This window comes from Mobula birostris, chromosome 5, assembly GCF_030028105.1.
Source record: "Mobula birostris isolate sMobBir1 chromosome 5, sMobBir1.hap1, whole genome shotgun sequence".
Lineage (NCBI taxonomy): Eukaryota > Metazoa > Chordata > Chondrichthyes > Myliobatiformes > Myliobatidae > Mobula > Mobula birostris.
In genome coordinates this window covers 201,190,339-201,214,546 of record NC_092374.1, presented here as the reverse complement: position 1 = coordinate 201,214,546, position 24,208 = coordinate 201,190,339, and the positions used below count along the sequence as shown (strand labels likewise).

General features: G+C 46.9%; 1 protein-coding gene across 1 annotated transcript; it reads left to right on the top strand.

Moving 5' to 3' along the window:
* The first annotated feature begins 642 nt into the window (after positions 1–642).
* LOC140198272 (tumor necrosis factor ligand superfamily member 15-like) lies at positions 643–24,208 on the top strand. The gene is made up of 4 exons (XM_072259331.1): positions 643–808; positions 13,008–13,050; positions 19,453–19,530; positions 23,762–24,208. Exons 1-4 carry the CDS (start codon positions 692–694, stop codon positions 24,193–24,195), a joined length of 672 nt encoding a protein of 223 aa, XP_072115432.1. The 5' UTR covers positions 643–691; the 3' UTR covers positions 24,196–24,208.

The following is a 24,208-nucleotide window of genomic DNA, read 5'->3' as shown; positions in this document are numbered from 1 at the left end:
TACATCCAGAATCCGGGAGGGAATGTTTTAATCTATCTGCCGTTATTTTGGGTGATTTCTTGGAGACCATAAGAGCAAGATTAGCCATTCGGCCCATCAAGTCTGTCTATCATGTCTGATTTATTATCCACCCCATTCTCTTATCTTCTCCCCGTAACGTTTGACGTCCTCACTAATCAACCTCTGCTTTAATGACTTGACGTCCGCAGCTGCCTGTGGGAATGAATTCTACAGATTCATCACCCTCTGGCTAAAGAAATTCCTTCTCATCCGCTTTTTCCTGAGACTGTGCCTCTCAGTTCTGGGCTCCCCCACTATGGGAAACGTCCTCTACACATCATTCAATTTAAGCCTTTCAATATTTGTCATAGGCTGCAGTACTTCTAATAAACTTGTTCTTATGAAAGAAACCATGAGACCCCCCGAGACTCGCCCTGTCACAGCAGAAGTCGGGATGTGGGGGAAAACTACACTGTTTACAGTTAAAAGCCGCTCAAATTTCCCCTCTCGTCCCCAATCCACATTCCCAGTTTCCCAGAGGACTCTTCGATATTTGCAGCTGCGCCTGCTTTATTTCCTTCTTAAAAAAAACACGTTTTAAAACAATAAAATTTCTCGGGGAAAGCACCGAGCGCATGGGGAGGTATAATTGCGCGGGCAGGCGCTGGTGGAGGAGAACGCCACAGAGCTGATGGCCGGAACACGGACCGTAGATCGAAGCCTCCTGTGGTACTCGGCGCTGCTCACCGTCCTGCTGGTCTGTTCCAACCTAGCGCTGGGCTTGTACTTCCGCAGGCTCGGACTTCAGGTAAGGGCGCGGCGCTGTCGCCTGGGGCGAGTGGTACGACGCCGAGACTGAACTGAGCTGTGGAGCATTCCTGCATAGGCAGTCCCTCCGGCCCCCGGCTCCCTCTGTCATGCAAGATATTCTGTCGCACATGCCTGTCGAACTAATTAAACGCCTAATTAAGCGAATCCCTCCCGCTGTACAGGCTCCAATTCTATCTCTCTCCCCCCATTATCTGTACGTTCCTGTTCCTAAAACACTCTTATTACACCCCTCCACACCACGCGGCCGCGAAGTTTGCTGAAGTTTGAGCTATCAATCAGGAGTTTACTCGGGAGTGTTTAATCTAGTTTTGCAGGGGGCTGGGAAACCGGAGCCCCAGGTCAGTAAGGAAAGGATCGGACCAGAAGGTAAATATCGGGGAAGGTGCTGAAAGGCAAAATCGGAACAACAGGTATGACGGGTCGGATAGTTTGAAGTGTGCATATTTTAATGCCAGGAGTATTATGGGTGAGGGCGATGTACTTGGAGCATGGATCAGTACAGGGAACTACGATGTTGTAGCCATTACTGAAACTTGGTTGAAAGAGGGGCAGGAATGTAGCAGGTTTCTGAAGTTTTGGAAAAACTGGAGGAGGAGGTAGAAGAGGGGGGTGAGTTGCATTGCTAATCTGGGACAATATCACAGCTGTACTCAGGGGAGACAATGGGGGGGTCAGACACTGAGTATATTTGGGTACAACTCAGGACTGAGTGTAATCACACTGATGAGATTGAACTGCGGACCCCCTAATAGCCAATGGGACATCGAGGAACGGACATGTAATCAGATTAGGGAAATGTGATCACAACTCCTTAAGGTTCAAGACATTAGGGTAGGTATGGTCCTTGTGGGAGAGTTTGGAATCAGATAAGGGCAAATTACATGGCAGGAACTAAGAAGAGTTAAGTGTGCAAGTCCACATTGTCATAGTCATAGTCATACTTTATTGATCCCGGGGGAAATTGTTTTTTGTTACAGCTGCACCATAAATAATAAATAGTAATAGAACCATAAATAGTTAAATAGTAATATATAAATTATGCCAGTAAATTATGAAATAAATCCAGGACCAGCCTATCGGCTCAGGGTGTATGACCCTCCAAGGGAAAAGTTGTAAAGTTTGATGGCCACAGGCAGGAATGACTTCCTATGACACTCTGTGCTGCATCTCGGAGGAATGAGTCTCTGGCTGAATGTACCCCTGTGCCCACCCAGTACATTATGTAGTGGATGGGAGACATTGACTAAGATGGCATGCAACTTAGACAGCATCCTCTTTTCAGACACCACCGTGAGAGAGTCCAGTTCCATCCCCACAACATCACTGGCCTTACGAATGAGTCTGTTGATTCTGTTGGTGTCTGCCACCCTCAGCCTGCTGCCCCAGCACACAACAGCAAACATGATAGCGCTGGCCACCACAGACTTGTAGAACATCCTCAGCATCGTCCGGCAGATGTTAAAGGACCTCAGTCTCCTCAGGAAATAGAGACAGCTCTGACCCTTCTTGTAGATAGCCTCAGTGTTCTTTGACCAGTCCAGTTTATTGTCAATTCGTATCCCCAGGTATTTGTAATCCTCCACCATGTCCACACTGACACCCTGGATGGAAACAGGGGTCACCGGTACCTTAGCTCTCCTCAGGTCTACCACCAGTTCCTTAGATCAGATACGTGCAGGGTATTTAAAGATCAATTGAACAGACTCCAGGAAAGGTATGTTCCTGTTAGAGGGAAGGACAGGGAAAAGAGAACCTTGGATGTCCAGAGAGGTGATAAATTTAGTCAAGGAGAAAAAGGAAAAGTATGCAACGATCAAAAGAAGCCCATCAGGAGTATCAGTTACTAAAATGGTTAGAGCATTGGCTGATTGCAAGGCAGCGGGTGGGAATAAAAAGATCCTTGTCTGGCTGTCTGCCAGTGACTAGTGGAGTTGCGCAGGGGTGGGTGTTGGGACCACTTCTCTTTATGCTGCATATAAATGATTTAGATGATGAAATAGATGGCTTTGTTGCCAAGTTTGCAGATTATAAGACTGGTAGACGGGCAGGTAGTGTTGAGGAAACAGGTGGGATGCAGAAGGACTTAGACAGATTAGGAGAACGGGCAAGAGAGTGGCAAATGCAATACAGTGTTGGAAAATGCATGGTCATGCAAATAAATGTGCAGACTATTTTCTAAACAGAGAGAAATTCCAAAAACCTAAGGTGCCAAGGGACTTGGGAGTCCTTGTGCAGAACCCTAAAGGTTAATTTGCAGGTTGAGTTGGTGGTGAAAATGCAAATGCAGTTTTTAGCATTCATTTTACGAGGTCTAGAGTACAAGAGAAGAGAAGTAATGCTGAGGCTTTATAAGGCACTGGTGAAGCCTCACCTTGAGTATTGTGTACAGTTTTGGGCCCCTCATCTTAGAAGAGATGTGTTAGTATTGGAGACGGTCCAGAGGAGGTTCACAAGGATGATTCCAGGAATGAAAGGGTTATCATACAAGGAACGTTTGATAGCTCTGTGTCTGTACTCGCTGGAATTCAGAAGGATGAGGGGGGACCTGATTGAAACCTTTCGAATGTTGAAAGGCCTAGACAGAGTAGATATGGAAAGGATGTTTCCCATGGTGGGAGAGTCTAGGACAAGAGGGCACAGCCTCAGGATAGAGGGGCGCCTTTCAAAACAGAGATGCGGAGAAATTTCTTTCGCCAGAGGGAGGTGAATTTGTGGAATTTGTTGCCACATGCAGCTGTGGAGGGCAGGTCGTTGGGTGTATTTAAGGCAGAGATTGATAGGTTCCTGTTTGGACATGGCATCAAAGGTTACAGGGAAAAGGCTGGGGAAATGGGGTTGAGGAGATAAAAATGGATCAGCCATGATTGAATGACAGAGCAGACTTGATGGGCCAGATGACCGAATTCTGCTCCTATGCCTTATAGTCTTATAAGGAAGCCAAGTCTAAGGAAGAGAATCAGGAAAGGCAACAGGGGCCATAAAAAGTCCTTGGCAGGTAGGATTAAGGGGAATCCCAGGGCGTTCCATATCTACATCAAGAGTAAGAGGATAACTAGGGAGAGGGTGAAACTACTCATGAATGAAGTGGGAGCATTTGCTTGGATGCAGAGAATGTGAGTGAGGTACTTAATGTGTATTTGGTTTCAGTATTTGCCAAGGAAAAAGATATGGAGGACCAGGAGATCAGTACTGAGTGTAGAAATATATTGGGGAGTTTATCAGTCAAGGTGAAGGAAGTGTTGGGCCACCTAATGAGTATTAAGGTGGATAAATCCATGGGTTGATGAGATTTACCCCAGGATATTGATATATATATATGGAATGAAAATCTTTACGTTTCATTTCCGTCTAAATGTGCAATGTGCAATTTATAGTAATTTGTAATAAATAGCATGTACAACAGAATATGTAAACTTTGACAGCCCTCCACACTATCCACAACATCCCCAACCTTTGTGTCATCAGCAAATTTACTAACCCATCCCTCCATTCCTCACCCAGTTTATTTTTTAAAAATCATGAAAAGAAGGTGTCCCAGAACTGATCCACTGGTCACTAACCTCCATGCAGAATATGACCCGTTCTTTGCCTTCTGTGGGCAAGTCAGTTCTGGATCCACAAAGCAAGGTCCCCTTAGATCCCATGCCTCCTTATTGTTTGAATGGCTGGCATGGGGAACCTTATCAAATGCCTTGCTGAAATCCATATACACTTCATCTACTGCTCTACCTTCATCAATGTGTTCAGTCACATCCTCAAAAAAATTCAATCAGGTTCGTAAGGCAGGACCTGCCTTTCACAAAACCATGCTGACTATTCCTAATCATATTATGCCTCTCCAAATGTTCATAAATCCTCCCTCTGAGGATCTTCTCCATCAACATACCAACCACTGAGGTAAGACTCGCTGGTCTATAATTTCCTGGGCTATCTCTACTCCATTTCTTGAATAAGGAAACAACATCTGCAACCCTCTAATCCTCCAGAACTTCTCCCGTCCCCATTGATGATGCAAAGATCATTGCCAGAAGCTCAGCAATCTCCCCCCTCGCCTCTCACAGTAGCCTTGGGTATATCTCGTCTGGTCCCAGATACTTATCCAACTTGTTGCTTTCCAAAATCTTCAGCACATCCTCTTTCTTAATGTCTGTATGCTCAAGCATTTCAGTCTGCTGTAAGTCATCCTTACCAATGCCAAGGTCCTTTTCCGTAGTGAATACTGAAGCAAAGTATTCATTAAGTACCTCCGCTATCTCCTTCGGTTCCATACACACTTTTCCACTGTCACACTTGATTGGTCCTATTCTCTCACAACTTATCCTCTTGCTCTTCACATACTTGTAGAACGCCTTGGGTTTTTCCTTAATCCTGGTCACCACGGCCTTCTCATGGCCCCTTCTGGCTCTCCTGATTTTATTCTTAAGCTCCTTCCTGCTAGCCTTATTATTTTCTAGATCTGTATCATTACGGAGTGTTTTGAACCTTTTTGTAAGCTTTTCTTCTTGATAGATTTTCTACAGCCTTTGTACATCATGGTTCCTGTCCTACCATCCTTTCCCTGTCTCATTGGAACATACCTATGTAGAACACCCCGCAAATATCCCCTGAACGTTTGCCACATTTCTGCCATACATTTCCCTGAGAACATCTCCCAATTTATGCTTCCAAGATCTGGCCTGATGGCTTCATATTTCCCCTTACTCCAATTAAATGTTTTCCTGACTTGTCTGCTCCTATCCCTCTCCAATGCTATGGTAAAGGAGATAGAATCTCCCACTGAGAGACCTGATACCTGACCAGGTTCATTTCCCAATAGCAGATGAAGTACAGCCTCTCCTCTTGTAGGATTGTCTACATATTGTCAGAAAACCTTCCTGAATACACCTAGCAAACTCCATCCCATCTAAACCCCTTGCTCTAAGGAGATGCCTATCAATATTGGGGAAATTGCAATCCCTAATTACGACACCCTGCTATTATTGCACTGTTGCCGAATCAGTCTCCCTATCTGCTCCTCGATGTCCCTGTTACTATTGGGTAGTAAAATAGACACATCTCAAACCATCAGTCTGAGCGCATCCCTTATCTATCACCTGCCTTTCCTCCCTCTCGCACTGTCTCTAAGCTTTCTCTATTTGTGAGCCAACCACCTCTTCCTCCGTCTCATCAGTTTGGTTCCCACTCCCCAGTAATCCTAGTTTAAACTCTCCCCAATAGCTTTTGCAAACCTCCCCACCAGGATATTGGTCCCCCTCGGATTCAAGTGCAACCCATCCTTATTGTACAGGTCACGCCTGCCCCAAAAGAGGCCCCAATGATCCAGAAATCTGAATGCCTGCTCCCCTGCTCCAATCCCTCAGCCACGCATTTATCCTCCACCTCACTCTATTCCTATACTCACTGTCACTTGACACAGGCAGTAATCCCGAGATTACTACTCTTGTGGTCCTGCTTCTCGGCTTCTTTCCTAACTCCCTGTAGTCCGTTTTCAGGACCTCCTCCCTTTTCCTACCTATGTCATTGGTACCAACATGTACCATGACCTCTGGTTGCTCACTTTCCCACTTCAAGATATCATAGACGCGATCAGAAACATCCCAGACCCTGGCACCTGGGAGGCAAACTACCATCCATGTTTCTTTCCTGCGTCCACAGAATCGCCTGTCTGACCCCCTAACCATAGAGTCCCCTATCACTGCTGACATCCTCTTCCTTCCCCTACCCTTCTGAGCCACAGGGCCAGACTCTGTGCCAGAGGCACAGCCACTGTTGCTTCCCCAGATCGGCAGTCTCCCCCCAACAGTACTCAAACAGGAGTACTTATTGTTAAGGGGGGGCAACCACAGGGGTACTCTCTCGCATCTGTCCCAGAGCCTGTTGGTCCTGGCTTTTATGCTGCGGTACTGTTTCCCAGATGGTAGCAGCTGGAACAGTTTGTGGTTGGGCTAACCCACGTCCCCAATTATCCTTCAGGCCCTTTTCACACACCTACCTTGGTAATTGTCCTGAATAGTGGGAAGTTCACATCTACAGATGCGCTGGGTTGTCCACACCACTCTCTGCAGAGTCCTGCTATTGAGGGAAGTGCAGTTCCCATACCAGGCAGAGATGCAGCCAGTCAGGATGCTCTCAATTGTGCCCCTGTAGAAAGTTGTTGGGATTTGGGGGCCCATACCAAACTACTTCAATGGTCTGAGGTGAAAGAGGCATTGATGTATCATTTTCACCACACACCCAGTATGTACAAACCATGTGAGATCCTCAGTGATGTTTATGCCGAGGAACTTAAAGCTGTTCACCCTCTCAACCGCAGATCTATTGATGTCATTAGGGGTTAGCCTGTCTCCATTCCTCCTGTAGTCCACAATCAGCTCCTATGTCCTGAGACCTTGAGTAGTATCTTTGTGTCCTCTCTGGCCGGAGGCGAGGTCCCAGAGGAGTAGCAAGTGACTGATGTTGTACCTCTATTTAAGAAGGGAGCAAGGGAAAACCCTGGGAGTTATTGAGCAGTGAATCTCCCATCAGTTGTAGGGAAATTGCTGGAGAAAATTCTTAAGGATAGGATATATGTGCATTTGGGAATCCATGGCCGAATTAGGGAGAGCCCGCATGGCTTTGTGCGTGGCGGGTCGTGCCTCACCAACTTGATTGAGTTTTTTTGACAATGTGATGAGAGAGATTGATGAGGGTAGGGCAGTGTATGTTGTCTACATGGATTTTAGTAAGGCATTTGATGGATTTAGGGAGGCTAATCCAGAAGATTAAGGTGCATGGTATCCATGGTGAATTGGCTGCTTGGTTTCACATATGGCTTGTGCACCAAAGACAGCGGGTATTGGTCGAAGGGTCTTATTTGAGCTGCAGGTCTGTAATTAATGGTGTTCTGCAGGGATCTGCGCTGGGACATCTGTTTGCGATGTGTCTAAATGACCTGAATGAAAATGTAGATGAGTGGGTTAGTAGATTTGCAGATGATGCCAAAACTGGTGGAGTTGTGGATCGTGTAGAAGAATGGCAAACTATACAGTGCGATATGGGCTGAGAAATGGCAGATGGGGTAACCCAGGTAAAAGTGAGGTGTAGCACCTTGGTAGGGCAAATGCAAGGAGACATTACCCTGTTAACAGCAGAGATCCTTAACAATGTAATGTTAACAGGGAGATCTTTGGATCCAAGTTCATAGCTTCTTGAAAGTGGCTACACAGGTCGACAGGGTGGTTAAGAAGGCTTATGAAATGCTTGTTTTTATTAGTTGGGGCATTGAGTTCAAAAGTCAAGTGTTATGTAGCAACTTTATAAGCTCCTTAACAAGATCTGGGTTATTACACAACACCCAATCTAAGATGGCCATTCCCCTTATAGGCTCAAGCACAAGCTGCTCTAAAAAGCCATCTCGTAGGCATTCAACAAATTTCCTCTCTTGCGATCCGACACCAACCTGATTTTCCCAATCCCCTTGCATATTGAAGTCCCCATTATAATTGTGTCTGGCTTTATTACATGCCTTTTCCAGCTCCCTTTGCAATCTCAGTCCCACATCTTGATAACTATTTGGAGGCCTATATATAATTCCCATAATGGTTTGATCATGAGTGGTTGGATAAACTTGTGTCGTTTCCTCCAGAGTGCTTCAGGCTGAGGGGAGGTCTGATAGAGGTTTACAAGATTATGAGAGGCATAGATAGAGTGGATAGAGAGTGTCTGTTTCCCAGGATTGAACTCTCTAATAACAAAGGGCAGGAGTTAAAGGTGAGAGGGGACAGGTTCAAAGGGGATGTGAGAGAGAGGTTATCAATGCCTGGAATTCGCTGCCTGGTGTGGTGGTAGAGGCAAGTGTATTGGAGGTTTTTAGGAGATGTTTGGCTAGGTAAGGAAAATGGAAGGATAAGGACATGGAGCAGGTAGGAGGGATTAGTGTTGGGTGTTTTTGTTTTGTTTTTAGCTGTTTTGGCACAGCATTGTGGGCCAAAATGGCCTATTCCTGCGCAGTACTCTTCTATGTTCTATGTTCAATGAAAAGCAGTGCATTGCTGGGACCCATGGCCTTCTGTAAAATCAGAGATCTCCCTGCACAGCTCCAGACCCCTCTGACATCAGATCTGAACTGGTCAGGGAACCTAGGTTCTGTTTCATTAACTGAAGCCAGCGGTTCCACTCCACTGCTCAGAGAAAGTGTGGTTTCTCTGGCCCGGATTTTAACCAAACTGTAGGGAATACTGTTTGAATTGCGCTGAGTAGAAATGTCCTCAGAGATGTTCAGCAAGAATAGAGCAGATGTGGAAGGTGAGAATTACTGCCTTTTTGTAGGGCTCTCTTGGACAGCGTGCCAAAATGGTGTAGTGGATAGACTTGCTGCCTGGCCCAAGGACACAGCTTCCATCCTGATCCCCACTGCTGTCGGTATGGAGTCTGCACGCTCTCCTTGATTTTCCCCTCTGCCCCAAAAATCTGCAGGTTGCTCGATAAATTAAGGATTAGTTTTAATTGTCACACGTACACTGAAGCATACATTTATATATCATGTGTAAAATGAAATGAAATGCTTTGTTTGCTTCAAATCAAACCCCACAACTCACTAACCCATTTGTCCTTGGGGTGCTGGAGGAAACCAGAGCATCTGGAGGAAACCCCTGCAATCACAGGAAGAGAGTAAAAACTCCTTAAAGACATCAGCGGCAGTCGGTCATCGCGGTTTTTTTGCTGTAAAGCGACGCACTACCCAACATGCACCAGTGCCACCAAGTAGCACCTACTGTGCAGGGGAGTAGATGAGTGGGATAATCTTGCAGGGCAGGAAGGGCCTGAGGACTCCTGATCAAGGGTCATGTCACGAATCATCCACTCTATGTTCCCCTTCATAGATGCTGTCTGATCTGTGTTGTTGCCAACCCCTCCTTCCTCCCCCTTCACTCCTTTACTAGTTCTTGACCTTTTACCTATTCTACTCACCTGGCGAGCACCTCCCTCTGGTGCCTTCCCCCTTCCCTTTCTCCCACGGTCCACTCCCCTCTCCGATCAGCCCTTTACCTGTCCCACCCACCTGGCTTCACCCATCAGCTTCCAGCTGGACTCCTTCCCCTCTCCCCACCTTTTTCTTCTGGGGTCTTCCCCCTTCCTTTCCAGTCCTGAAGAAAGGTCTCAGCCCCAGACGTGGACTGTTTATTTCCCTCCATTGGTGTTTCCTGTCCTGCTGAGATCCTCCAGCATTTTGTATCCGTTGCTCTGAATTTCCAGCATCTGCAGAATCTCTTCTGTTTATCAACTGTTTATTCCTCTCTTTCAGCATGTGTTGTCTGTGTTGTTTGCATCTACAGAACCTCTTGTGTGTGAAATAAAATGGGTTAGACTGGAGTCTGTGCCCACACAGTGGGCTGAATGTCCTATGTACCTGTTATACCTCAAGTCAAATTTATTGTCATGTGCACAAGTGTGGGGTAAAGGTTCAATGAAAAACTCACAGCTGAGGCACGGACCAGAAACAGGCAGGATATCAATTATACAAGGCATATGGTTATAGAGTGAAAAGAAGTAAAATGCAGAACTCAGCAAGGCTCCCCAGTTCTCACTTCACCCCCTACTTCCCCATGCACCAACCTTTGCCCACACCTGGTCTCACCTATCACCTACCTGTTTGTACTCCTTCCCTCTTCCCCATCCTCTTTCTCTGTCTTCTCAGTCCTGATGACGGGTCTTGGCCCCGAACGTCGACTATTTATTCCCCTCCAATGATGCTGCCTGAGCCTGCTGAGTTCCTCCAGCAGTTTGAATGTGTTACTCTGGATTTGCAGCATCTGCAGAATCTCCTGTCTGCACAGGGACGTTGCTGGGAATCGAGGGTTTGACTTGGAAGACGAGATCAGATAGGTTAGGGTGTATTACGATTGGCGGCAGAGATGGAATCCAACAGGAGAGGAAGGTGAAGTGTGGAGTCAAATGCAGAAGGTGTGGAAGGCAGATGGGAACAGTGGGAGAGGGGGGAATGGGAGTCTGAAATTGGAATTGGTTTATTATTGTCACAGGTACTGAGATTTAGAGTAAAGCTTGTCTTGCAGACTGTTCATACAAAACACTATTGGGCGACATGTAACACTTAATGTATCCCGTGACCAATGGTCTCACTTTAAGGACTCTTTATCTTGTTCTTTCATGCTCGTTATTTATTTATATTTGCTTTTGTGCAGTTTGTTCATTGATTCTGTTTACAATTACTATTCTGTAGATTTGCTAAGAATGCCCGCAGGGAAAAAAAAGCTCTCAGCGTTGTATGTGGTGACGTGTACGTACTCTGATAATGAATTTTACTTTGAAATTTGAACGTTTTGATTAGAGTGCCAGCAACCGAGATTCAATTCTGCCGCAGTCTGTAAGGAATTAGTATGTTCTCCTCCAGGTGCCCTGGTTTCCTCCCACATTCCAAAGATGTGAGAGTTAGTAGGTTAATTGGTGGCATAGGTGTAACTGGGTGGTATGGGCTTGTAGGTCTGGAAGGGCCTGTATCTCTAAATAAAAATAAAATGGATCAATTCATTACAGAATGCAATGGAACAAAATGATAAGAATGCAGCATAAGGTGTAACAGCAACAGAGAAAGCGCAGTGTTGGTAAACATTAAGGTGCAAGATCATAACGGGGTTGACGATAAAGTCAAGAGTCCAACCTAATGTACAAGTGAAGCATTGGGTGATGGGCAGATGGAGTGGGTGAAGGAGGGGAAAGCAACAGGGAGATTGGGGGAGAGCTGGGTACTTGGTGGGTGTTGGATGAGATAGGTAGATCAGAAGAAGAGTGAAAATGACAGGGGGCAGGGCAGGTTTCCATAAACTGGATAGTTCAGGGTTATTCCCTCAAATAGTCTTACTTTTTAAGATCAGATTCCATCATCTGCGACCTTTTGTCACCTCAGCCTATCACCTCCCAGCCTCTACTTCCCCCTCCTCCATCTGCTGATGTCCTCTCCCATTGCCTGCCAGCTGTTGATCCATCCCTTCCCCTTCATCTTTCAATACTGGCTATCTCCCCTTGATAGAGGGTCTCGACCCAGAACATCAACTGACCATTTTCATCCATGGACATCCCACTGATCTCCCCTCTCCCTCCTTCCTCCAGCTTATCTCACTTCGAATCAGTCCCTATGTCCTCGGTGCTACATAAACGCACCGAGAAAGTGTGAAGGAGAAGGAACATTTTGGCATCAACCTTCATTTAATATATTAAAACATACAGTAGCATGGTAACATAGGAACACATTACAATGCTAGCTGTAGGATCAAGGCTTAGTTCGTGCTGTTGTCTCGAAGGAGTCACCAGGTTGATTCCAGAGATGAGGGGGTTAGACTTTGAGGAGAGATTGAGTCACCTGGGACTGTACTCACTGGAATTCAGAAGAATGAGAGGTGATCTTATAAAGACATATAAAATTATGAAACAGATGGACAAGATAGAGGCAAGAAAGTTGTTTCCACTTGTAGGTGAGACTAGAACTAGGGGACATAGCCTCAAGATTCAGGGGAGTAGATTTAGGTGGAGATGGGGAACTGTTTTGTCCAAAGAGTGGTGAATCTGTGGAATTCTCTGCCCAATGAAGCAGCGGAGGCTACCTCAGTAGATATGCTTAAGAGAAGTTTGGATAGATTTTTGCATAGTAGGGGAATTAGGGTCATGGGGGAAAAGGCAGGTAGGTGGAGATGAGTCCATGGCCAGATCAGCCATGATCTTATTGATGGCGGAGCAGGTTCAATGGGCCAGATGGCCGACTCCTGCTCCTAATTCTATGTGTTTCCTCTGGATGCTTCATTTTACTCCCATAGTCCAATGTTTGGTTGGAGTTAGTAAATTGTGGGAATGCTATTGGAAGCACAGTGACACCTGCAGGCAGCCCCCAGTACATCCTCAATTTGCGGGTGTTGACGCAAACGACGCATTTCGCTGTCTTTTTCGATTTTTCAATGTAGTACATTTGACATATAAAGCTATATTTTTTATATCTTATCGTGAAAGAAAAAACAATGCCTCTCCAGAGTTAGATGACACCGCTTACCGGGTCATTAATTGCAAAGTTGCCGGTTTAAAAGTGAAACATCGTTGCTCGGGGCTGGGATACGGGCGGAGTGGTGGGCTGCAGTTCAGTTCATTGCCGATGAAGATTTTTAACCGGTGTTTTTCTCCCTCTCTCACAGTGCTTCCACTTCCCAGCACTGAGGCCCGCAAACTGCAGTCACGGTAAGCTCATGTTTGCCGCAGGCGGGGTTAACACAAGGTCACAAACGGCAGACAGAAGCCAGGGCAGGGATTTGTGGCGCCGAACACACTTGTCACCCACGCCGCTGATAACACAGGGCTTCCTGTGGTGAGAACAGACCCTGGCAGTGATGAAGGGAATTGCCTACGTTCCCTGTTAATCTCACCGTCCATCCTGATAAGATGTTGGGGTGGAACAAAGCACATTGTTGTCAGTGTTTTGAACCCCTTGCCTGTAGAACTTAGAACATTACAGCACAGTACAGGCTCTTTGGCCTACAATATTGATAGACTGATCCAAAATCAGTCTAACCCTGTTCTCCCATATAGCAAACAACAGGAATTCTGCAGATGCTGGAAATTCAAGCAACACACATCAAAGTTGCTGGTGAACGCAGCAGGCCAGGCAGCATCTCTAGGAAGAGGTGCAGTCGACGTTTCAGGTCGAGACCCTTCGCCAGGACTAACTCTCCCATATAGCACTCCATTTTCTATCATCCACGTGCCTATCTAAGAAGCCCCTAATGTATCTGTCTCTACTACCCCACTGGCGAGGCGTTCCATGAGTTTACAACTCTGTGTTTTTAAAAAAAAACACTACCTTTGACGCCCTCCCTATACTTTCCTCCCATCACTGTAAACCTGTCTCAAAGCTCAAAGTAAGTTTATCATCAAAGTACATGTAAGGCACCACATACAACCCTGAGATTCATTTTCTTGCAGGCATTCACGGTAAATACATGAAACACAATAAAACCGACACTCACAAACACGCTGGAGGAACTCAGCAGGTCGGGCAGCATCTGTGGAAACGATGAGTCGACGTTTCAGGCCGGAACCCTTTGTCAGAATTGTAGAGGGAAGGCGCACCCACTTCAACTCTGCTTCCCACTCCCATTCAGATATGTCCATACATGGCCTCCTCTACTGCCGTGATGAGGCTAAACTCAGGTTGGAGGAGCAACACCTCATATACTGTCTGGCTAGTCTCCAGCCCCTTGGCATGAACATTGAATTCTCCAACTTCCAGTAGTTCCCTCCCCCTCCCTTCCTCTATCCCAGTTTCACTCTGCCCCCTCCCCCAGCTGCCTATCACCTCCCTCATGGTTCCGCCTCCTTCTACTACCCATTGTGTTTTCCCCTATTCTTTCTTCACCTTTCCTGCCTATCTCCTCCCTGCTTCCCCTCCCCACCCCTTTATCTTTCTCCTTACTGGTTTTTCACCTGGAACCTACCAGCCTTCTCCTTCCCACCCTCCTCCACCTTCTTTATAGGACCTCTGCCCCTTCCCCCTACAGTCCTGACAAAGGGCTCCGGCCCGAAACATCAACTCATTGTTTCTGCGGACGCTGCCAGACCTGCTGAGTTCCTCCAGCCTGTTGTGAGTGTTGCTTTGACCCCAGCATCTGCAGATTATTTTGTGCTTACTATAAAACCGATGAAAGACCTCAATCAACAGGGCAAACAACCAACGTGCAAAAGACAACAAACTGCACAAATACAAAAAGAAGAATAAAATGAATAATAATAATACTAAGTAAATAAGAAGTAGATATTGAGAACATGAGATGAAGAGTCCTTGAACCTTGAAAGTGAGTCCATAGGTTGTGGGAACAGATCAGTGATGGGGCGAGTGGAGTTGAGAGAAGTTATCCCCTCCGGTTCAAGGTGGGTTAATAACCGCCCCTGAACCTGGTGGCATGAGTCCTGAGGCTTCCCGATGGCAGCAGCGAGAAGAGAACTTGGCCTGGATGGTAGGTATAGATGTGCTTAGTGGTGGGGAGGAGTTTACCCATGTTGGGCTGGTCCATATCCACTACTTTTTGTAGGCTTTTCCATTCAAGGGCATTGGTGGTTTCCATTCCAGGCAGCATAAGTCTATTGAAGTTTGTCAAAGTTTTAGATATTATGACAAATCTTCGCAAACGTCTAACCAAGTAGAGGTACAGTTGTGCTTTCTTTGTAATTGCACTTTCGTACTGCTCTCTTTTTTTTTCCCCAAGACTGTGCATTCACTTATCTAAAGCCCTCAAAGTTTTTTAAACTTCTAAAAGATCGCCCTTTGTTTTCCTATGGTCCCGTGAATAAAGTCCCAATCTGTTCCATGTCTTTCCACAACACAGTTTCCACTCTGGCAACGCCTTGGTAAATCTCTGCATGCCTGGCAGCTTAATGCCATCTTTCCCAGGCCTGACCACAAACACAGCCTTGTATAACTGCACCACGTGGTTGCATAGGGTGTAGTGTAACACGATTCTAGTGCCAGCGACCTGGGTTCAGTTCACACCACTGTCTGTAGGGAGTTTCTACCTTCTCCCCATGACCATGGAGGTTTCCTCCACGTGCTCTGGTTTCCTCCCACATTCCACGTTTGTAGGTGAATTGGTCACATGGGTGTTTGTTGGGCGGGAAGGTCTTCTTACCGTTCCTTATCACTAAATAGAACTGACAAATAAGTAAAAATAACATCCTAACTTTCATAAGGCTATAAGACATGGGAGCAGAACTGGACTATTTGGCCCATTGAGTCTGCACTGCTATTCCATCGTGGCTGATTTATTATCCCACTCAACTCCATTTTCCTGCAATTTGACATTGACATGAATAATCAGAAATCTAACAACCTCTGCCTTAAATATACCCAGTGATTTAGCCTGCACAGCCATCTGTAACAATTAATTCCACAGATTCACCAACCTCTGGCTAAAGAAAATTTTCCTCATCTCTGTTCTAAATTACACAAGAACAAAAGAAATAGGAGCAGGAGTAGGCTACGCACACAAAATACTGGTGGAACGCAGGAGGCCAGGCAGCATCTATAGGAAGTAGTACAGTCGACATTTCGGGCCGAGACCCTTTGTCAGGAGTCGGCCATTTGGCCTGTCGAGCCTCCTCCGCCATTCAATATGATCACGGCTGGTCTGGCCATGGACTCATCTCCACCTTTTCCCCATAACCCTTCATTCCCCTACTATGCAAAAATCTATCCAACTTTGTCTTGGGTATATTTACTGAGGTAGCCTCATCGATATCTGTCTTCTATTCTGAGGATGCACCCTCTGATCCTAGACTCCTCCACGATAGGAAATGTCTTCTCCACGTCCACTCTATCTAGACCTTTCAATATTCGATAGGTTTCATTGAGATCCATTGACATTCGCTTAAACTCCAGTGAGTACAGGCCTACAGCCATCAAATGCTCCTCCTACGTTAACCCTTTCATTCCTTGAATCATTCTTGTGTGCCTCCTCTGGACCCTCTCCATTGTCAGCACATCTTTTCTGAGCTAAGGGGCCCAAAACTGCTCTCAGTACTCCAGGTGTGGTCTGTCCAATGCCTTATAGAGCCTCAACAGCACTTGCTTGCTTTTCTGTTCTTGCCGTAGTCAATGCCCTGACTGATGAAGCATGCCAACCTCATGCACGTTCTGGCTCTCGGAAAAGGTTCCCCCATTGTCCTACGCAATACTAAGCAACAAGATTTCTTTATTCATTTGCTTCAGTAATTTATTTCTTACTGTGATGTCACAAATCTAGAGAGGATGCAGTAAGGATTCACAAGAATTTTGCGGGGAATGGAGAGACTGAATTACAAGGAGGGAATGGATAGGATAGGTTTTTTTTCCTGGAGGGAAGGAGGCTGAGGGGTGACCTTAAAGAGGTCGAAAAAGTGATGAGGGCCAGGGGTAAAATGGATGGCAACTGTCTTTGTCCCAGGGTAGAGAAGTCCAAAAATAGAGGGCACGGTTTTAAAGTGGGGAAGATGACAAGGGGATCCAAGGCACGAGTTTTTCCACATGGAATGTGATGGGTGAATGGAACAAGCTTGCAAAAGAAGAGGTGGTCATAGTGGGGGAGAGGGAGAGAGAATGTGCTTCTGTCTATCGCAGTATTAATGTTAAGTGTGTCAGGGTGTAAGAGCATGTGTATGTCTGAGAGTGTGAGCAATGTGTGCGTGTGCCATATGGTAGTGTGAAACTGTGCATGTGCAGTGTGTCTGTGCTCGTGAGGGTGTGTGTGAGTGAGTGTATATCCGTGTGTGTGTGTGTGTGTGACCGAGAGTAGTGAGAGGCAGTCAGAGTGGGTGTAGGGTGTGGATCCAGTCACGCACAGTTTACCGTCAGCTGTAAGTTTGTTGAGTGTGATGTGCTCGTTTTACCCTCTGAGTGAAGAAACCCCCCTCGCCCCCAGATTCCCCTTAAGTAGCTCACCTTTCACAGATTGGGTTGCTCCCCCATGCTCTTCGGTGCCTCCTGTTCACTGTGTGAGCCCAGGCCTGGTCTGTGTGCCCAAAGTGCGACACCTCGCACTTGACTGTGTTCAATTGCTGCCGCCATTTTCCACCCCATTTACTCTGCTGATCAAGATCACACTGCAGGCTTTGATAGCCTTTCTTCACCCCAGGCCTCTGTGGACCGCCCCCCCTCCATTATTCTGAGATGGTCCGCTCCAGCACTCACCCCTCCCCTGAGGGGAAAGGCGGACCAGCCTTCACTCTGCCCTTCACTCCACTTGCATCCCCGCTGTTGGGATAAGGCCACACTTAGGCTGGGGGAACAACACCCTATATTCTGTTTGGGTAACCTCCAACCTGATGGCATGAACATTGATTACTCAGAGTTCCCGTAACGCCCCCCTTCACCATTCCCCATCCCTTTTCCCCTCCCTCACCTTATATGTTTGCCCCCCAGTTGCCTCTGGTCTTCCTCCTCCCTTTTTTTTCTTCTGTGGCCTTCTGTCTCTTTCACCAATCAACTTCATAGCTCTTTACTTCATCCCTCCCTCTTCAAGTTTCACCTATCAGCCTGCGCTTCTCTCTCCCCTTCCCCCACTTTTCAAATCTGCTCCTCATCTTTTTTTTTCTCCAGTCCTGCCCGAGCGTTTTGGGCCGACATGTCGACTGTTTATTTCCCTGGCCTGCTGAGTTGCTCCAGCATTTTCTGTGTGTGTGTGTGTGTGTGTGTTGTCTGCCTGCTCAGCACTCTCTCCGTGACTGCGACACTTCATTCTGCATTTGGTGTTGGCCTTTGCTCCCTCGATGTACTTACAAATGGAACGATCTGCCTGGATCGCACACAGACTAAATCTTTCTCCTGTGACAATAATAATCTTCGAGCTGCGAGAGACTGCCGACGCTGGAATCCGATGTAACACGCAAACCGCTGGAGGGAAGTGGACAGCCAGTGTTTTGGTCGAGACCCTTCATTTGAGCTGTCCGTTTTAGTCCAAGTGAAGGGTCTCACCCTGAAACATTGACTGTGTCTCTGACACCACAGATGCTGCTTGACCTGCTGGGTTCTACTGCACGCCATTTAGTAATGTTCCTGCCTGCTTCCATAAGGTCACCTCGAATTCTTCGAGACTGATTAGCTTTAATTGTCACATGTGCATTGAAACTTTACTTGACTTACTTTTACTTTATACTTTATTGTCACCGAACAATTGATACTGGAGCGTAAATCATCACAGTGATATTTGATCCTGCTCTTCGTGCTCCCTAGAGTACAAATCAATAGTAAATATTAAAAATTTAAATTATAAATCATAAATAGAAAAGGGAAAGTAAGGTAGTGCAAAAAAGACGAGGGGCAGGTCCGGATATTTGGAGGGTACGGCCCAGATCCGGGTCAGGATCCGTTCAGCAGTCTTATCACAGTTGGAAAGAAGCTGTTCCCAAATCTGGCCATACGAGTCTTCAAGCTCCTGAGCCTTCTCCCGGAGGGAAGAGGGACGAAAAGTGTGTTGGCTCGGTGGGTCGTGTCCTTGATTATCCTGGCAGCACTGCTCCAACAGCGTGCGGTGTAAAGTGAGTCCAAGGACGGAAGATTGGTTTGTGCGTTGTGCTGGGCCGTGTTCACAATCTTCCGTAGCTTCTTTCGGTCTTGGACAGGATAACTTCCATACCAGGTTGTGATGCACCCTAGAAGAATGCTTTCTACGGTGCATCTATAAAAATTAGTGAGGGCTTTAGGGGACAGGCCAAATTTCCTTAGCTTCCTCAGGAAGTAAAGATTGAACTATACAGTAAGTGTTGTTTGCATCAGCAACCAACACAGTACAGGGATGTGCTGGGGGCAGCCACGGGTGATGCCACACTTCCTGTGCCAACATAGTATGCCTGCAGTGCACTAACCGTGATCCCTACAACTTTAGACTGTGGGAGGAATCTGAAGCACCCAGAGGAAGCCTAGGTTGTCACGGTAGAACATACAGACTCCTTACAGACAATGGCAGGTTTTGAACCCCATTTGGCGATCAGTGTCCCTGTAAGGTGTTGTGACTGCCACTATGCTTCTGTGCTGCCCTGTGGCTGAGGTGGTCACTGGTTCATTGTACCCAGTATCGACTTGCCCCTCGTTGAATGAACTTTGTACTTTCCCTGCAGAGTTCCCCAGAAGCCCAATCCGGATTATAGACACACCAGGAGGAGATCTCATCGAAAAGCCAGCAGCTCATCTCACAGGTTTGTGCCTTTCTTCTGCTTGCAGCCCACCAGAACGTTTCCCATCTGCTGGGGTGGGTTCCAAAGGGGTCTCGTTCCCTCCCCATCCCACCTCACTCTTGCTCAGGACTATGGAGACCAAATTTGTAATGAAATTTAAAAAAAAAAGGCAAGGGGTATTGGGACACGAAAGATTCTGCAGCTGCTGGAAATCCTGAGTAACACACACAGATTGGGTATCGAGAACACTCAGTAGATCAGTCAGTGCCTGAAAGTGCAAATGAAGTTGGGGTGCCTGGAGGAAAAAGATGGTCAAAATCGATGTCAGAGAGAGGGAGGGGTCCTGATATTTCCACCATTCGTTCTTTGAGGTTCCTTGTTCTGTGGATGTCTGTGAAGAGTAAGAATTTCAGGCTGTATGCTCTGATATTAAATTGAACCATTTGAACAAGTCATATATACAAGTATCTGTCTGCATGGGCACACAATGAATTCCTTGCTTGCAGCAGCATCACAGGCACAGCAGTCAGAGACACGATATTCACAAGAAAAAGCAACAACTAAAAAAAAATTATATGTAACTTTTACAAGAAAGAACACAATTAGAATAAAGAAAGACCACCTTAGTGTAAGATGATCAATTTCAAAGCTGAAGGGAAGATGGATGGGTACATAGACGGGAGGGGTAAGGAGGGCTATGGTCCAGGTGCAGATCAACGGGACTAAGAATTTTAAATGGCTTGATACAGTCTAGATGGGCTGAAGGGCCAGAGGGCCAGTTTCTGTGCTGTACTCTTCCATGACTCTATGGTGAAGGATTGACTCTATTTGCCATGTGTGAGGAACTTGCTGTTGGTCAAGGTGTGACTTGCAAGAAAAAAGACAATATTCAACAATTATAAAGAATTGTATAGAAAAATATACATAGAGATTGAAGTACTGATATGGAGTGAAATATACATAAATACCAGGGTGTATTTACAATGTTGAACGGTATTGCAAAAAGTGGTTTGAAGTGTTTACAGTGCAGTGATGGGAAATAGATAGATAATTACTGTTGTTTATACTGAGATAGTAATTTGGGGGTTGTGCCACCTGGTTCAAGAATCAAATGGATGAAGGGAAGTACTGTAGCTGTTCCTGAACCTAGTCATTGCGAGAAGGTGGGTTGGCTCGGAAGGTGGGGTTGTTGTATTCTTGAGGCCTCTTGTAGATACGACCTATGGCGGGGAGGGAGGTGCTGTGATATATTGGACTAAGCTCCAAATTACACTAGACTACATCCACCACTTCCAGAGAGGGTTAATATTGACAGAATTGAACCACGATATGCCTGGTGCAGGAATTGGGTAATGGATGGGCTGGTCTGCACGGAGATGGGTTGGTGGGAGGAGTTTTGTGCTGGTTGATGGGCTGGGGTGTTGGGTATCTCCCTTTGTCTTAAGGACGGTCAAAGATTCTGCTTCCAACTGACTTTGATCACAAGGGCAAAGGTGATTTACTGACATTAAAGTCATGTCATAAAAGGGGTTTATTGTCAAATGAACAAAAACCTTGATGCACAGATGAAATGTAAAACGTCCTTGTAGCAGCATTAGAGACACAACATCCACAAGGGGAAAAGAAAAGAAATTATACACAATGTTTTCAAGAAAGAATCTATGGAGGGAAAGAAATAGTCGACATTTCGGGCTGAGATCCTTCATCAGTTGAAGGGATGTAGCTATTCTTGAAACTGGTGGTGTGAGACATCTGGTAGCTGCAAGAAGGTGGCGTGGCGTGGATGGTGGGCATCTTTGATAGGTGTTACCTTCCTGGGGCAGTGGTGATTGGTAGATGTCTGCCATTAAGAGGGTGGGGCCTCAGGAGAGGGTGAGAGTTCGAAGACTGGAATGGCTACTATGTCAGGGAAAGAGGGAAGATGAGAGGAGAACTTTCCTTAGGATTGAAAACTCAAGAGGTGCGAGAAGAAGCAGAGATAGTTAACGACTGGCAAGGTTAAAAGTGCTGAGTGCTCTCTGGAGACATGAGAGAGGGCAGGCACTGGAATATGGGGTGGCCTCGGTCTGCCCCCTGTTGGCTGGAATTAGAAGGACTTCCCAGTGCCAGTTGTCATCCAGGGTCCTCATTTGTGAGGGCCGGAGATGGACATTCTGCAATGCAACCACTCCCTGAGGCCTGGGCTCCTTCTCTGCACAAAACTCTACCCAGTGCAGCGTCCGTCACAGAAAACCCCATGGACAGCGAAATTTAAAATAAGTCTCCAGTCACCTCCCCCGGAATAGAAATGTGGAACACCAGAAGATATGCATTTAAGGTGGGGAGGGCTGAAAGTTTAAAGGATTCAGTTTCAGATTTATTTCACATACATCGAAACATACTGCGAAATGCGTCGTCAGAAGATGTGTGCGGTAAGTTCTTGTGTACACGCAGAGGGGTGGGCGCGTGGAGCGGTGGTGGAGGCAGATACGATAGTGGTGTTTAAGGGGCCTTTAACTGGAGGCGGAGGGTTACGGCTTACGTTAGGCCGCATCAGGAGAATCGCATTCAGTTCTGGTCAGCGCATTGCAGGAAGGATGCTGAGGCCTTGCCTTAGAGAGGGTGCACAGGAGGCCACTTGGGTGCTGCCTGGATTAGAGTGTATGTGCTCGAAGGAGAGTTTGGACAAAGTTGGGTAGACTTTGTGGCTATGTGCCCTTGATCTGCTACCAGCTCCTGCAGCCTATCACAGGTGCACACCACTCTGTGTAAGAAAAACACACACACACACACACACACACACACACACACACACACACACACTCAACTTACCCCTCACATACCCATTGATCTTTTCATCCCCCTCTCACCTTAGATGCACGACGTCCAGTATTAGACATTTCGACCCTGCGGGGAAAGATGCTTGCTGCCCAGTGAGTCGGCATCTCTCACGATCGCGCCCTCTTCCCACCCCGCAAACTGCTTTTTCCAAAAGCCCCATTCTCGAAAGAGCTATAGGGTTTTAGAAACAGGAGACTCTGTGCCATTTTAAAAGTTTCTTCCCCCAGGCAGTTAATCTGATCAACCATTCTAGTTAGACCCCCCCCCCCACCCACCTCCTCTATCTGCGCACTCTATCCCAGTTACTGCACACTGTAGCACTTAATATCACTTTTTGTAAAGCTGTTTCCATTCTATATTGCTGGTATTTGTGCACACTTTACTCTATATCTGTTCTTTAACTTCTAACTTTGTCTTTACTGTATATAATACTTTATAATTTTTTTTGTTGTTGCATGTCGCACCCTGACTAACTCTCCATGGCATATTTCTAATGCATGTGAATGTATATGGCGGATACAGTTGATCACCAGACTATCACCTCCCCATGGTGTCCCTCCTCCTTCCACGATCAGAATCAGATGTAATATCATTGGCATCTGCAGTAAAATTTGTTCTTTTGTGGCAGCAGTACACTGCAATTCATAGTAATAACAACTGTAAGTTGTAAGTGTATATGTACTGTGTAGTAGTCTTATGCACATGTATATAGCTATGGTGCTATATACATATGCATATATACAGCATGTGACTGATGATAAACTTGATTCTGATATGGGTCTCTATTGTGGACAGAGAGTGGGAAGGGGGCAGGGAGAGGGTTGGGAAAAGGAAGAGATGAGAGAGAACAGGAAGCACCAGAGAAACATTCTCTCATTATCAATGAGCCAATTGTTTGGAATCAAGTGACCTTGCCTGGTATGTCAGGGCTGGGTGAGTCTGTATCCTTCTCTGCCACCAGTCCCACACTCCTCCCGCGACACTCCGCCGGAATCATTCCCAACATCCTTTCAGATTCAGAAACTCGCTCTCCAGCCCACATTGACGAACACAGTGCTGTGTAAAGTTTTAGGCACCCTAGCCACATAGAAAGAAATACTGAGGACGTGTTCCTGGGTTCTGTGTCCATTCAGAACTCTGATGGCAGAGGGGAAGAAGTCGTTGCTGAAATGTTGAGTGTGGGTCTTCAGGCTCCTGTCCCTGATGTTAGCAATGAGAAGAGGGCGCGAGGTGCCGAGAATCCCTGACCTGCTGAGTTCCTCCAGCATTTTGTGTGTGTTGCTCCGGATTTTCCAGCATCTCTTGGGCTCACGGTCGTTGGTCCTCGGCCTCCCGTGCTTCCGGGAAAGCAAGCCCCCGTTGCAGCTCCCGGTTTCCCAATGACCACCCCGTCGAGCGCAGAGTCGGAACTCACCTCCGGCTCTCATTACAGGTTGTTCGGGCGGAGGGAACCAGAGCGAGGAGACGACTCCTGGCCTGCAGGCGCTGCGCTGGGACTTCAGCAAGGGGACGGCGTACACGAACATGGTCTACGCTGACGGCCAGCTGCACATCCCCCGCCAGGGGCTCTACTATGTCTACTCGCAGGTGGCCTTCTACCTGGCGTGCAAGGAGTGGGGTACGCGGGGGGCAGGCACCGTGCTGGTCCACAACATCTACAGGTGGAGTGACACCTACCCGGAGCCCATCGCGCTGCTCACCGCCACCAAGTCTGCATGCGGCGGCCGCGGGGACTGGCACGCCACCATCAGCCAGGGCGGCCTCTTTTACCTCCACCCCACGGACAGGCTCTTCGTGACCGTCAGCCAGCCAGCCTCTGTGCAGCGCCAGGAGCAGAGGACTTTCTTCGGGGCCTTCATGGTGTGAGAGCGCGGTTTCC